The sequence below is a fragment of the Rhopilema esculentum genome, chromosome 15, assembly GCF_057945365.1.
Source record: "Rhopilema esculentum isolate cy_ngs chromosome 15, ASM5794536v1, whole genome shotgun sequence".
Taxonomy (NCBI): domain Eukaryota; kingdom Metazoa; phylum Cnidaria; class Scyphozoa; order Rhizostomeae; family Rhizostomatidae; genus Rhopilema; species Rhopilema esculentum.
Window position 1 is genome coordinate 1608324 of NC_142829.1, and position 15935 is coordinate 1624258.

Sequence of the window (15935 nt, forward strand, 5' to 3'; positions counted from 1 at the left end):
CCTTAAATAAATGCCGCCCTTTTTTAACGCCGTATCCAAAAGTTGGATTTTATAATGAACGCCGCGGCGATTTGACATTTCCGCTTCGTTCAGTACTTGGATAATTATCAGGGCTGCCATTTGGACGTTTTGATGGCCAAATTCCTCCATTCTGGCCGTTTTTCAAAACTGTTGGCCGTCGAAAATTGATTTGGCCGAAACAGCGAAAGTTGGCCGAATTTTGGCCGCATGTTGAAAGCAACAAAAATACAAAAAATTGAAATTGAAAGCAAGTGTGAGCTTTTGTAACAAAGAAAGCCAATTTCGATTACTCTATTACTCCAAAGAATTAGCCAAAATGTAGCTTTTTGTATATTTTGTTTGGCTGGCCGAATTTGGCCGTCAAACGTAAGGTATTTGGCCGCCAACCATTCCAAGCATCTGGCAACCCTGATAATTATCTCAACGAACTTAAGTACTATAATATTAAATAATCGAAAACTTTGCTTTGTGTTGCGATAACTGGATAGCTACTCTGCAGTGAAATGCATTTGCAAAAAATCAATGCTAGGCCATATACAATTTTTTATAAGAACACGAGCCTCAAAACTGGTCAAAAGTTAAGAACAAATTAAGAACAAGCTGAGGCTGAGCTTCTGCAAAATGCAATTTTTAACAACGTTTTTTTCTCAAAATCGAGGATTTTTAGCGATGTGTGGATGCTTTTTGGTGAATATTCAAATTTGTCAGCAAATTAAGGCTGTCTCTCTCACTTTGTTGGCAAATGAGGCCTGGACACCTCCTTAGAGCGAAAAAGCTACCAATAGCACTGCTTACACCCTCTTAATTTGAAAACAAATTAAGAACAGTCAGCCTGAACTTAAATTTTCTGGTTCTTATAAAAAGAGAGTGTAATGCATATTTATTCTATTTTTTCGTTGACCCGTAGATAGCTGACATTCAGGTAATAGAAAGATTGTATCTTCAGGCTCCATCCTTTCATGCATATAGAGTTAGTAGCAAACAACAGGGACCGCGAAAGCGGGGGGGGGGGGGGTTCTACTGAGGCTTTATCCCCTCAATAATTTCCAAAATGTACTATACCAAAAACATCCTGCTTCTGGTTTTTAGCATGTTTGCCCCCCCTCCCCCCAAAAAAAATGTTTTAGCCTCCTCAATCTGTAATATGCTCCGCGTTCCTTGTTTCAAAAAACTTGACAAGTTGTTTGTAAATAACAAATAAACCGAGCTACTTATCATTTGATCCTATTGAGTCGGCGACGTTATAAACATCTCGTATAACAGAGGCGGATCCAGAGTGAGTTCCTTGGTGCACAGAACTCAGTCAGTTTTCTGACATATAGCTAAAAAAGTGTTGGGATTTTTGTTTGAAACACGGATGGAACTCGGTCAAAACAGCGTCTGGAACTCGGAAATTATACCATATTTGCAAGAGATTTGTACAATGGCCAGTGGTTGTTTGGCTACAAATTGTTTTTGTTCTATTGTTCTTATTGTTAAACATTGAATTCGAAATGGCAACTCCATATGTCCTATAGGCCCCTTATTCTCACGACCCTAGCAGCATTCTAGCTCATTCTTAACCGTTTGAGATAAAACAAGGAAATATCGTTAATTTTCAGGAGCATTAACAAGCTTGGTTTTAAATTGCAACCTTAAATGGCACAGGAGACCTATGCTCAGACGGAACACCATATTTTGACGAATATGCTGGTGTCTACGGAGGCAAAACAACAAATTGCGAGCAAAACAAAAGGAAAAAACTTTTCTGTGGCATCCAAGACAAACAAAAGGGTATTGAGAAAGAGGGGGGTTGCAAAAATTTTCACAGAGGCACTGTCTTTTGTCAGAAAGAAATCTAGAATCTAGATTTAGTGAGTGGTGAGTACCTACCCCTCCCTCCCCCCGTTAGAATCTAGATTTAGTGAGTGGTGTGTACATACCCCTCCTTCCCATCTTATCGTACCAAGATATCATATGAATATCATATGAATAGTAATGCTGTTTTAGGCACAATTATCAATGCATTATCTGAAAGACCTCAGAACTCAGTCAGGTTTTTTGCTGGATCTGCCCCTGTATAAAATTTCCCCTCGTGATCGAAAAGCAAAATTTTCGCCAAATTTTTGGGTGAGATTTTGTTTAATTCGAGATTTGAAAGGGCAAGTTCCCTGTTAAGCCTCGATTTCGTTTCCCATTCTGTTCATTACATGTCCCAACGGAAAATGGTGGCCAGATAGCTGAAATATTGATCTCTTGGAATTAGGCTGTTAAAAGCAAGGATCTCACAATGGCAGGAATACCAAGCATTAATTGCAGGCTGCTCAATTCCCTGCGTTGCAGTCTGTCAGCTTCTACTGGTTCAGGCAAGAACATGTGGAAAGTGAGTGAACACCTGATGCAGAGCTTTCATTATCCTATGCAGCCAAGGCCTATATTTTTGTACAGCTTTCTCAAGAATAAAAACTGTTCAACAAAAATGAATTCATCTTTCATGTTAAAAGACCACTTGAGGTCAATATGGATATTAATAATCTAATTATTCTAATATTTTCTGCCACGGACTTTTATCGCTAACGAAGGATTAAGTACAGTGAGATTGAAAACTTTGATACTTGTGGGCAAGCCAGTTCAAGACTTTATGCGTGGTTCAAGCAAAATATTACAGCAAATTTGAGCGGCCGCAATAAGATAATAAATGTATTCATTAGAAATAAGATTAAAGAACAATATTGCAGATACTGCCTGCCTGGAGTGGCTATGGAGCAAAAATCATGATCCATTATAATAATGGAGCCTGTTGAACAGTGAGTGAGCCATAAAATGAACTAAATGTGTGCAAAGAAAGAGCACTCACTTACAAACTAAAGTAACTTTAGACATTACTGTTTGCTTAGATTGTTGGGAGGCCTCAATTCTAATCTAACAATATAAATTCTTACTTCTTGAAAACATGCATTGATCTGCAAAATATAAGTTTATGGCTTGTAAATCATGCAAATTCAAAATGATTTCATGATGAGCTAAAACTTTGAGTCTTTTGAGAATTCATACTAAGCCTATGAGTCAATCATCAACCAGTTTCATAGCTGCATTGTATTTGGAATAGAAATTATGTGTGGTTGCATCCACAACATCTACATTACCAGGAGAATTGACTAGGCACCTAATCACCAGTATAGTGGATGTAACATTTAGAGACGAGGCAAAATTTCCTTATCAATTTTGTTTCTTCAAGGGGGAGGGGTTTTAGCACCTCTTTAGGCAAATGTCATGACGAGGTAGGATGGCTGGTTCCTATTCCTGACAGCTTTAAGCCTCCACATTCCTGCCACCAGATCACATTACTTTCCTTGGTTGAAACAGGGTTATTGTTCAAATTAGAGATTAATTAAAGCACGCAACCTTCAGCACTTCAATCAAGCTCTAACAACTCATGGTCACCTCTCCTCGAATTAACCAAAATTGTGTTTTCTTCAAACCTAATTGAAATTTTCATAGCATGTAAAATTTTGAAGAAACTTTCATAGGCATATAACAATTTTAGCAACATTTTGTTTTTATTTTAAGTATTTTGGAGCACATATGCCCGGAAAGGCGCTTGATCGAGCGCGCGCGCCTATAGCGCACCCAAAAAAAGCCTTGGAGAGCGATTTATAGAGCCCCTCAAAACGTAAAAACAATATTAACACGGAGCAAAATGAATTTTTGGAATTTGTTGAATCAACTTGATCAAGCATAAACAATCTTCCCAACAGACCGCAATATTATGATTTGCGTAAGATTACCCCTTGAGAAAAACTTCAGCAAAATCAACGTTGGGTTTTCGATATCATTTTTAATCTAATAACCCTCTAATAACCATCAAGGACACAGGCCATCAAGCGTATTCTCCGGCAGATTTATTTGTTTTTCGAGCAAGCGTTAATCTTCTATTGAAGTATATATTATTTTCTGTTTTTTAACTAACTTGGACGTTTCCGTCCAAATTATCGCATTGCTTTTCATTTTTAATTTGCTTTTGCGAGTAGTAGATGTTCTAGCGTTTCTATAGAATGGATAACATGAAAAAAGGAAACAAAGTTAAATGTTCGATTTAAAGCCATGCGTTTTGATGAAGCAATATGTGAAGCTGAACATAACAGTAGTGATACTGACACTGATAAAAGCTCATCGCATGATGGCAACTTACATATCTAGAAAAATCTGAACAATTTTGCGACTTTGTTTTATTATATTTCTATATTTATATTAACATAGTGTTTGTTGCATGTTTTGTTATTTCATATTATGGTGCTTTCTGTTATCACCGTTGAATTTCATATTTAACATTCTTCCGAAGCTTTCAATATGAAGCTCTCGATCTCCTAAAGCTCTCGAAGGATGCTCTCAAAGAAATTTACTTAGAGGTGCGAAATAGAGCGCCTAGAGTTTCTAAGGGGCTCTTTTTATGGAGCACCTTCATTTTACTTAGAGCAAGGCCTGCATATACTGAGTTTTTCTGGTGGTTTTACAATACAACTAGATGCTTGATTCCATGGACACAGTAGTAAATTTCAGGGAATTGTGTACCATATTTCCTGTTTTGATATTGTTTATGTTTCACTATTCTCTAACTTTTAATAGTTCTATTAATTAGAATTCTAATTCTGTTTAACCGTACCCTTTTAAATAACATTTTTTGTGCTTTCAGCCAGCAATCATGTTTTCATCAAAGAGCTATTCAACTTTGGATCAAGTGGAATATGAAGTAAAGGTACGATAACATGTTTTCACATACAGATCAACATCAATTGTCTGATTCATAAAGTGCAAAAACTGATACAATGTGACATTTAGGCTGCTTTATCTAATTATTGAAAGAATTAAATTGGGTAATTTCATACAGAAGAAGCTTTCTCAGTATATAGACTCAAGAGAAAATAGCCATCCCCACCCTTCCTTTCCAAACCCTTTCTTTCTCCACCCTTTCTTTTCTTCAGTTCCTTTGCCAACCTTTTCTTTCCCTGCTTTTCTGTTAACCTCCCTATTTTCTTGCCCTTTTTTCTAGCCCCTCCATTCCCCACCTTTGCCTTTCCCATTCTCCCCTCTCCTTTCCCACTGTTCCCCCTTTCTTGTAGTCTGTCAAGATAGGGGCAAAAAAAAAGAATGCACCTTATGACATTCACTTTTTTGACTTTGACCATCTACAGGCACCAAAGTACCATAAGCTGGACACAGCTGTACCGGAGAAAACAACTTTAACCAGAAATGATGCTTTGAAGTACTACAAACAAATGCAGCAAGTTAGAAGAATGGAAGCCGAAGCATCAAAACTTTACAAAGAGAAAGTCATTCGTGGTTTCTGCCATCTTTATACTGGTCAGGTAGAGTGAAATACCACCCCGTGGCTAATTTCAATTTATCTTATATGAAGCTGTTGCATTTAAAAGGAATCATCCTATCAGCACTGACACATGCTCAGTTGAATGTTTATGGAGTTTGTGCTGTTTGTAAGATTGTAAAAAACATATCAGTAGACTATTTAATAATAAATTATCACCGGCAACTATGGATAGAAAAAAAGGTTCTAGATGAATTTACTATCTTTTAATTAATTCCAGAATACCAGTTTTACTTTATTTAAGGAAATTGAAGCATTTACTAGTGATTGAAAACTCTCCTGTTCTACACATAAAAAAAGCTCAGTGTTGAAAACTCAACTTCTAATATTAAATATATTTTTCAAATATCTACTAAATTTAAGAGGTCATAAATCTTTAATTATCTAAAAACAGTTTTTATTGCTTAGTGATCAATTTTTCAGTTTATCAAAAAAGGTCCTATGCCAGCATTTATCATTGTTTGAAGCTAATATAACGTTTTCTTTTGACGAGTGTGGAGGTGTTTCCTATTTAAAATTTTTAGTAGTTTGTTTATTGGTTCACACTTGTGTATCAAATACAGTGGCTCTAAGTTGACAATCGCGAATTCATGCTAAAAATAGAGGTGGATAAAGACTACAGCAACCTATGCAGAAGCATAAGTCAGATTTTCACAACAACAAAGCAAAATTGCAACTATCAAAATTTTTGAACAAAAGTTTCTGTCCCCGTTCGAACCAACAACATGCCGAAGATAGGGCATATATTTTACTGACTATCCTTTGGCGATTCTAGGCATTTATCTGGTCTGTATTTTCTGAACCCTGAAACTTTTTTGTCCCTCGAGAGCCAATCACAGCTTGCTTGACCTATGCAAACATCTTGTATGCCAATCATAGTGTAGGTCACCTCTGCAATCTTTTGGCGTGAGCATAGTTGAGTTTTGATTTAGCAAATCAGAAGCCGAGCTTGCCCCTGCAGCGGTACAGCCAACCAATAGGAATCAGAGTTGACCTATGCAATTGTTTACAGTGGACCTATGCAATTGTTTGTTGCAACCAATGAAATAGAGTCACCTCTGCTTCACCCCTGCTAAGGAACTTCTATCTAAATCAGTCAACATTGTAGTGTCTGCTCCGTATTGATTTAGTAAGACTGTTGCATTTGGAATGTGGGGGGCCCTGGTTCAAATCCTACCGGGGTCGGGCAACTCTTTTTCTCAGGAAGATATAGTCTTCTTTTTGTGAGTCGTTTCCTTAGAATTATTTTTTGGAACCCCCTATTCAATTTCAGTGATGTTGACTTTATATTCAGAAAGATTTGAGCGTTTCCAACACAAAAGGGCGTGGCTTCTCTTTCTGACATCCTTTGCAAAGGTCAGAATCAAGGCTGGATCCGCGCCTGAATTATATCATCAGACAACTGCTCTGCATCATGTGTCTGTTTATTGATCCCTTTAATTAAAAAACATTTTATATGTTGCTCAACGTAAAGGTTTTCTTGTTGCACTTTTGCAGGAAGCATGCTGCGTAGGAATGAATGATGCTCTTCATGAAGAGGACAGTGTTATTACTGCCTATCGTGCACATGGATGGACATTTATGAAAGGCAGAACGATGACAGAGGTCCTATCTGAACTCACAGGTATATAGATTTGCTTGCTGTTTATGGTGACATCTCATTTATATCTGCCAACTACTGTTTTCTTCTATATTTCCATCGAGCAACCTGTCTTAGCCAGAGAACAGTGATATCCTATATGTAGGAGACTCGGAGAACTTCGATTTGAGTACTTCCAGCCTCCTCATAGCATGCACAGGTTATTACCTTGAAGATTGTGAAAGACATGAGGCTTTCATAAGACATTGGATATAATGGCATCTTCTGCTTTTCTGCGTCAGTCTTTCTTGCAAAGCTCATCTGTTTCAGACCTCTTTTCCAAAATGCGTGTTCAGCATACGTTTTCTGATTGTTTTCAAAAAAATCTTTGTATTCCATAAGGTATTTTTACCAGATCTTTTGTAACTTAGTTTGTATCCTTCTTCCTCGACATTCTTCAAATAAACAGCATCTCTGTTGCTTTCATTTTCTGTCTTTTGGCTCTATGAGACATTTGTGGGTAGAGGATCACTGACCATTACTCCAATACTCTGATGATTTTGTTATTCAAGATTGGAGTTATCTCCTTCAATGCTTCAATCTTCGGTTTTTGTTTTTCGTTTCTTCATCTCCTTGTCACATTTTCATTCTAACATAAAGATGTTTATCAAATACTTCAATTTCTTGACTAATAAAATGGTTTCCGTTTTTTCAAAGATTGCTCAGTGAATTGCTCTTTGTGATCATAAATCTCCCTAGCACTCTTTTTTCCTGAGTTTAGTAAGCTTTACTCTCTTCAGCTTCTATTTCCAACATCGATTAAATGGCCTCTGAATCTGCAGTTAAAACATTGTCATCCGCATCGCAAAGGATGTTTCTTTCCTACCATTTTTCCATCAAGATGATAGATAATTATCAATGTACAAAAATAGACAATATTTCACTATAAAACTATATTGATCTGGTTAAAGTAAGCATTGTTTCAACCCTCTCTTGACTTTCTCAGATTCTTCCGCCATTTGTGGCTTTGCCCATTTTCATCTGCGTCACTCAGCATTTTCAAAAGCTCTTAATGTCACACTTTCAATTTCATCAGCATTCATAGGATGTGGATTATCATCGTTCCCCAGCCCCCCCCCCCCCCCATGCCCACAATAAATCCAAACTGTGTTTTTGATGTTTTAGTTCACTTCGTTAGATGTCAATGAAAAGAATATGTGCGTATCTGTAATGACATTTTTCTTTATTGACACTCATTGATTTTCGTTGTTTGTTCTTTTGTTTCATTGAAATGCCTCTGTCCAGTGTCTAGCAAATGACATGGGTACAGCGCACATGTCATTTTGATGGCTCTTCCTTTCTTAGCCTTTATGTTTTACTCTTAGCAGAAAAATGACACGATGTTGTCGCCACAGATTTTGAAAAAATGGTCCTAATTAGATCTAAATGCAACGCTGAAGACTGGACAGATACCAAGACATAAAGTCAATAACTAGCAAAAATGCTCCATTGAAAGAAGAACTTGTATAATTTTCTTTATTACTATCATACTAGCAGTTGTTAACAGCTCAGCAATATTATTTTTCTTTTCCAGGAAGGAAATCTGGTTGTTCTCAAGGCAAAGGTGGCTCTATGCACATGTATGGACATGAATTTTATGGAGGAAATGGAATTGTTGGAGCACAGGTAAGCAAAAGTATTTTATAAACTACAAAATGACGTTTCAGAGATTGTTTTTGGAAAATATTTCAGTATTTTTATGTGTGAAAAGCTGTTGCTTTCCAATTGTTTAAAATTTTCCTTCTTCCTTGTCTTTTTTAAAAATGTATTCATTGTTATTCTTTTAATTGTGAATTTGTCCAATGCTATTATGAGAGTTTGGGAACTTTTCTCTCTGCACGTTTTTCGCTTTAAAAAACTTCTGAAATTGGCATTTTTGCCATTCCTTTTCTGTGCACCTTCAAGCAATATAACATAACTGTAGTTGTTTGTTATCTTCAATTCATAACGTTTGACCAATGTATTACCCCTTTTTTGCTTTGTCTTAGAGCACGGCGCTTGCAATGGCATCTTCTTTGCGCCATACCAAATTTGTCTGCATAATTTATTAGCCATCTTTTCCAATAAAATTTGGCTTCAATTCCTATTGGCCTCCTCGTCCATCTCCTGACCTGTCTGATTTGTAGTCAGAATCGTGGTCGGTTAATTGCCCTTTATACATCACTTGGTTGTAACTCACGTCGCCCTTTTCTGTTGCAGGTTCCACTTGGTGCAGGAATCGCATTTGCACATCAATATAGAGAAAACAATAGAGTCTGTGTCACATTGTATGGAGATGGTGCTGCCAACCAAGGCCAGGTATCTATCCAATCATATTTTATTATTCTGGCCACGTGGTTAACACCCTGTACTTTTTAGTTGACCCCAAGCAGCGAAAATTTACAATAACATGCAACAATAAACCCTAGAGCAAGACGTTGCTAATATTGGCAAATATATTTAGTGTAGAATTGAAATGCTACTTAATAATGGTGGTTGATCTGACGATTATGCAATCTTCTTATCCGGACAGTTTCCTATAGCAACGCCGTTTAATTGTTTCATTCACAGATAACTATTTTCTTGTTTATTGAAAATCCTGTTATCTGTAGCACTGAAGATTTCAACAAGTTTTCCAATTTAATTTTTAGCTTAATCTTTTCTTTTTTTGTTTCTTGCAATTTTATAGTTTCTTTCGTTGCCGTAAATTTTATTTAGGATGTTTCTACAAATCTGTTTTGGAATCTGCCTAAACTAAAACAAGAAATCCCGACTTGTATAGCTAGAAAGAGTTTGTTTTCTCTCTCTGAATCGTTAACTATATGAGGAGTAAGCTTCGGTGATGATAAAAAACAATGAACCAATCATACACACCGTTCTTCCTCTTGTGGTACTTTTGATCCGTATCTAGATAAACATTTTTTGCTTACATTTGGACATTATCCTATCTTTATACTCTGATGAGTGTTTGACGAAACATGCCTTACCAGATTCCTTTTTTTTCATCTGAAACCAGTAATTGTTTAATGTATCATTTCATTATTCCCACTTGTTTTTTTTTATATTCCTTGTAAGTTCTCAACCAGAAATGGCGAAAACACCCCGTACATTGTACAAACCAATAAGAGTTTTCACATTCTTCATTGAAGATCTTTGAAGCCTTCAACATGGCGGCATTATGGAAGCTTCCGTGCATTTTTGTTTGCGAGAACAATGGCTACGGGATGGGAACCTCAATTCACCGTGCATCCTATTCGTACGATTTATATACAAGAGGCGATTTCATTCCTGGCATGCAGGTTCGACAAAATTTGTTTTCTCTTCTCGAATATGTATAATATAATAAAATTTCCCGTTATCAGTATGTGTTCCCTGACACAGAAATATTTATCCCGGGATAACAATTTCTAACTCGTTGTGTAGCTATACTTGTTGATCAAGGTTTTATGAATTGCTTGGTTTTTTAAAGCAAGAAAGCTCTATTTTGTATCATTCTGTCTCTCCTTTTCTAACCTACTTTTTTATATTTCGTATCCAAAATTTCAAAGCAGGCCGTTAAAATTTAGCGGCTCGAATTGTATAAAACATTCGCCTATTTACTTCTATTTTCTCCTTAATAGGTTGATGGTAATTGTGTCGTCACAGTTCGGGAAGCGATGAAACTGGCTACCGACTGGTGCAGAGAGGGAAAGGTGATATATCATAAACCCTTTAGTTTTTAACCCTAGGATAGCATGTTTTTCGCTCGTGAGGCAGCGAAACCCGCAAATCATTCGCTCCATAAATTATCAAATATGCCCGAATGATTTCAAGCTTTGTAATTACTTTGTAACAAGCCTTGTAAGACTTCTTGTTCATTTTTTGTTCTCAGCTTTAACAATCCTTTTTTGGGAAAATTGTTGCTTGGGGGTGTCTGTTATTAGGAGCTGTTGGTTACTAGGAGGTTTACGCAACTCAATAGTTTCCTTTCCTTTGGGATTCACTCTTGTCCGCTACTGGGGAGTTTCCTTTATTTTTGGAGAGTCCTACCGTCCGTTGTCAAGAAGTGTCCGTTCTATGGAGGTGCCTTTGTTATTGGGATGTGTCCGCCACTACTGAGAAATGTGCATTGTTCGGAAGCGTCTGGTGTCCGTTATTGGGAAGTACTCTTTTTATTGAGGTTATAGGCCAGCTACTTCATGCCAGTATTCTGTTCGCTTTGCATCTTTAGATTTTCTATTTCATGGTTTCAGGGTCCAATGCTATTGGAGATGTGTACATACCGTTACATGGGACACAGTATGAGCGACCCGGGTACAAGGTGAGGCTCAAAGCTACACAATCATTACACAGAGTTGCCTGCTGATCGCATTTAGCTTTTAACTAAAAAATGCTACTTCGTACCGTTCAAGTTTACCCACCGAAGTGTGATTTATATATTCATATATACATCTATAAAGTCTAACGTTAGCTGTTCTAAAGTTGTTATTTAATAAAAGTGTTGATTAGACAAGGCGTTTAAGACAAGGTGATTATTCCGTTTGTCTTGCCTTTGTAAAGATGTTCTCCTTAATCCTATCACGTCTTTGGTTTTCCTATCTCAAGAATGAAATATCCCGTCTTCTCCTTGATTATCAAATTCCTTTTTAAAATATTTTGAAATCATTTAACCCTGCTGCGTTGTCTTTATGACTAACTTTCCTTCTTCTCTAAGTTATCGTTCCCGTGACGAAATCCAAGAAGTTCGTCAGAAAAGAGACCCAATTAATGGATTTAGAGATAAAATTATCGAGGCCGGTCTAGCCACTGCCCAGGAGCTGAAGGTACGTTGGGAAATACTTGATGTAATATTCTTTGTTATGTTGATTTCATCGATTTCGTTCAATTTTAATTTCTTCGCATTATCTAATAAGCATAAAGCGAAGATTGTGGTGAACAATTTAAAAATGCGAGGTTTCGGAAATTTAGCGTAAGGTTTCTTTCAACGATGGACACCCTTTTTCTGCCGCTCAGAATTCCGTTGTTACAATAGGTCTAATTAGAAGTCAAGACGAACACCGTCAGAGATGAACACCGAGGCCCAATTTGCCAAAAAAAAGAACAGAAGAGCATCTCCAGCCTCAGACAGTAAACTAGAAAAAACAACAATGAATCTTTGAAAACTCCCGCTCATGATAGCAAAACAGAGCAGGTTTTATTAGCAAACCAACCGTGCTGGTAAAGAAGCCATGCAGAACTGCATTTAGTTATAGAATCCGAACCCCGTAATTGCTGCAAATTTTTATTCTTACGTTGGCAATTAACCGCTCAATCCTTACTGTTGTATGTATTGTTCCGTTTTTTCCACTTTTTTCCGCAATATTTTGAAGGAAATTGACCTGAGTGTCCGAAAAGAAGTTGACGTTGCTGTCAAATCTGCCCGCGAAGACCCGGAACCTCCACTTGAAGATCTGGCCATGCATATTCATTCCACTGGTACGCACGGTGTTCCAGTTCGAGGCTGTGACCTAATGACTGAATTGCCTAGTAACTGAACAGCAGAGTGACCAAGTATAGATTGTATCAATAACTTTCAATTCCTTTGCTTGATTTTAATTCGCAGATTGTTTAGTAAAGTAGTGACATTTGCAAAACCCAAACTTTTATGTTTTTTGCCCCGACTCTCATTTGATAATTTTTAGAGATATGATAGTAAGATAATTTATTTTTTGTTTTGATTTACGAACCAAAGTGAGCTGCAAATAAATCATCTTTTCAAGAAATTTATTGAAAGCAGCAATTCTTAATTCAATGTATTTCTCTCAACCTTTTTGTGTTGCAATTTCTTCAAGAGGTATCCGAACACCCCTCTGTAAACCGCTCGTAGATGACAGATTGAACTAGGACAGCTGCTTTTGAGTTAAGAACCACAATCTTCGTCCTTAGCTGTCAGAGTATATGGTAACGTGAGTTTTGCTCAAAATGTGCTTGATCTTAATGCCTCATGCAGATCAAGACGTGTTGTTAGGCGCCCCTTCTTACTTGTCGTCTTCTCTAGTTGTGCCTCATCCATTGTTTCAACACGTATTTCATAAAAGTCAAACCATCTTAAATCATAAGGTGGTTTCATGTGATTTCGGGAAATTTCTGGTGATTTGCAGGTGATTTTAGGTGGTTTCAAAACTTTTATAACTTTCTTTTTTCAAAAATAGTTGGAACACCACAATATTTCAGCTGACGATGCCAGACTGAAATATACTGCCTCAAAGTAGGAGCGTTTGTTTAAAGGTTCTCATCAAAAACTGCGATATTATTTAATCTGCAAGTTCAAAAGGCTCATATATTTCCTTATTAAATATCGAGTTCATTAGTAAATGTCGCTAATTTAATTCTAAAGGAGTTAAGGCCTGGTCAAACGATCCAACATTTCACCCAAAATTTCGCCCAACATGATGTTGGGCGAAATGTTGGATCGTTTGTCCACCTTGTTGGGTCTCCCACCATCGTAAATTTCGATGTTGGACGAAATTTGACTGAGGTAAAAAATGTTGGCTTCCGACGTCCAACAATTCTATTATTTTGAAGTGAAGTGTCGGATCGTTTGACCACCTCAGCCAACATTGTTGGCTCCGCGCACGCACAGTTGCTTAAAGAGCGCCAAAATTCAATCATCGCATCGTCGTTGTTTTCTTATGCTGGTTTCGTTCGTTTCAACAATCGCGTTTGCTTACAATCAGTTACACTTTGATTATGAACAATATAACGCAATATAACGAATTCTTTGCGAAAGAAGAGGCATCAAGCGTCAATGAAGAAACTGTAGCGCAGGGGAGCGAATTTAGGGGATGCCACGGCCTTGATAGGGGATGCGACGCTCGTCCTGAAAGACCGCGATGACAGTGAGAATATCTGAAGAGAAAATAAAAAGAGAAAGCAGTGATTGCCTTTTGTTTTTTCGGATCGAAATGTCGCGAAACTGTGCAGCCTTCAGCGCGAACCTCTACTCACTCCTTTTTCGATCTGCGCGTGAAAATGTTGGGTGAAATGTTGGATGAAATGTTGGATGAAATGTTGGATCGTTTGACCACCATCGCTGGGCACATTCCAGTATAAAAGAAAAATGTTGGGCGAAATGTTGGGTGAAATGTTGGATCGTTTGACCAGGGCTTTAGAGGGGACTCATTAAAGTGAAGGGATTTTTTCCAAAGCTGGAAAGGGGAAAGTGATGTCTTTGTAGTTGGAATACCTCTCCACAATTTTCACGACTGTAGCGCAAATCAAGTTGATCATTACCAGTCGAGCTGTCTTTTCCATTTTAAGTTTTTGAAACACTAAACCTGTTTTCTCAGATAAATGCAATCTGGACCTTTTGAAGCTGGACTAGTTGATCCAAGGACACCTGCTTTGTTTCTGTCTCGAACCACGGTGGAATCCATGTAACTTATGCCAGGGATATCCGGGGATATTCATAATTTCCTTGGCGTACTGGCGTATAACGAAGAAAAAATAAGATGGATGGGTTTGCTGCCTATGTTTGGGCCACCGTATGACTTATAAACAGCCATTGTCGGTGAAAAGGATGATAAGTAGTTTCTATCATGTATTGTATCATACAACTTGTTGGCGTAAGCATTAAGATGTAGTACTTTCGGCGCAGCTTAATGATTTACTGGTCAATATCCGGCGTAAGGTTTACATGGATTCCACCCTGGGTCTCGAAGGCTAGCTGAGAAATTTGATCTATCCTGACACTCGATTGGAAAAACATGTTGTTAGAAATTAGAAAAAAAAAATTACGCGGAAGGGCTCAAATTCTGCATTTTCGCGTTTGTCTGATTCGACGACTTTGATTATATATGGCGTTCAAATTTCAAGGAAATACCTAGAATCGAAATATCATTATCTTAAATATATGTTTTTATTCTAAGATTCTCCTTGAAAGGAAGATTCAAGACATAATATCCTTGATTTCAAAATACAAGACAACCAATGCCCCTCTGTTAATATATGTCACCAAAGTTTTTATATTTGTTAGAGTTTCATTAAGTTTTTGTGCACGGCGTAGACATGGAAACTCTAAAATCGCTCATCCATCGAGCCTCGCTTTCGTCAATGTGCTCATTTTGCAATGGGACGTCAATATTAGAAAATGATCCACATGAGAAAAGATTGTCATTAGAATTCGTGTATAACTGTGGGAACATTATCACTTATTGCGCTAACATTAGCACTTCGCGTGAAAAAGGGCGCACAAAATTGTAATCATTTGAGTGTTATTAACACCTGTTGCTACACCATCGCACAGTGTATCAAAGTGTCAAGTGTTTAGTGTTTGAGTAGAGCAAATTTGAAAACAATCGTTTTCACCATGTATTGCTTTCCAAACCAATAAAATGTGCGTTGTTTTATAGAATTTGTTCTTTTCAAGGGGATTCTTGAAAAATCCCAATGGATCCGTAATCAACCTTAAAGTCGAAACAATTTCGTGGCTCCTTGCATTATTGCGATATTTCCACTTCTCCACACCATTCTTTAATATTGGCTACCCAGGCTTTTCTTCTTCCCCCACTCTTCTTTTTCCCCATTACTTCACCCTATATTGATGTCATGACTCTACTTTCCGGTCTGCGTTTCAAATGCATATATTTTTGTCATCTTCATTCTTTTTACCTGGTTGACGAAACCATCCACATCCTTAACTCCAATAATTTCTCACCAATTCATTTGTTTTCCTCACAGTCCAGCTTATTCTCAAAACTCTTCACCATACCCGCATTTTAAAGAATTGTAACACTTTCTCGTCATTTTTTTATTGTCCAGCTTTCTGCCCCATTAGCCATTGCGATGAGTATTGTGTCATCTGCGTATCTGATGCTCCATATAGATTGACCAACAAATATAAACCCTATCTTTCTCCTATACGTTCTGCTTTTGTGCGCATTATTGCATCTTCACCGATATCAAATAGCATTGGTG

The 15935-nt window shown here is 37.4% G+C and overlaps 1 protein-coding gene across 1 annotated transcript; it reads left to right on the forward strand.

The window, feature by feature from the left end:
* Positions 1–2190: 2190 nt before the first annotated feature.
* LOC135685382 (pyruvate dehydrogenase E1 component subunit alpha, mitochondrial) lies at positions 2191–12766 on the forward strand. The gene is made up of 11 exons (XM_065201308.2): positions 2191–2383; positions 4694–4756; positions 5193–5366; positions 6881–7007; positions 8557–8648; positions 9222–9320; positions 10151–10300; positions 10622–10693; positions 11234–11301; positions 11695–11803; positions 12350–12766. The coding sequence occupies exons 1-11, from the start codon at positions 2291–2293 to the stop codon at positions 12512–12514; spliced, it is 1212 nt and encodes a 403-aa protein (XP_065057380.1). The 5' UTR covers positions 2191–2290; the 3' UTR covers positions 12515–12766.
* The last annotated feature ends 3169 nt before the right edge of the window (positions 12767–15935 follow it).

Coding starts and splice junctions, on each gene's coding strand:
- LOC135685382 (XM_065201308.2), top strand. CDS start 2,291: ATGGCAGGAATACCAAGCATTAATTGCAGGCTGCTCAATTCCCTGCGT. Junction 2,384..4,693: donor CAGGCAAGAACATGTGGAAA/GTGAGTGAACAC, acceptor TTGTGCTTTCAG/CCAGCAATCATGTTTTCATC. Junction 4,757..5,192: donor AAGTGGAATATGAAGTAAAG/GTACGATAACAT, acceptor GACCATCTACAG/GCACCAAAGTACCATAAGCT.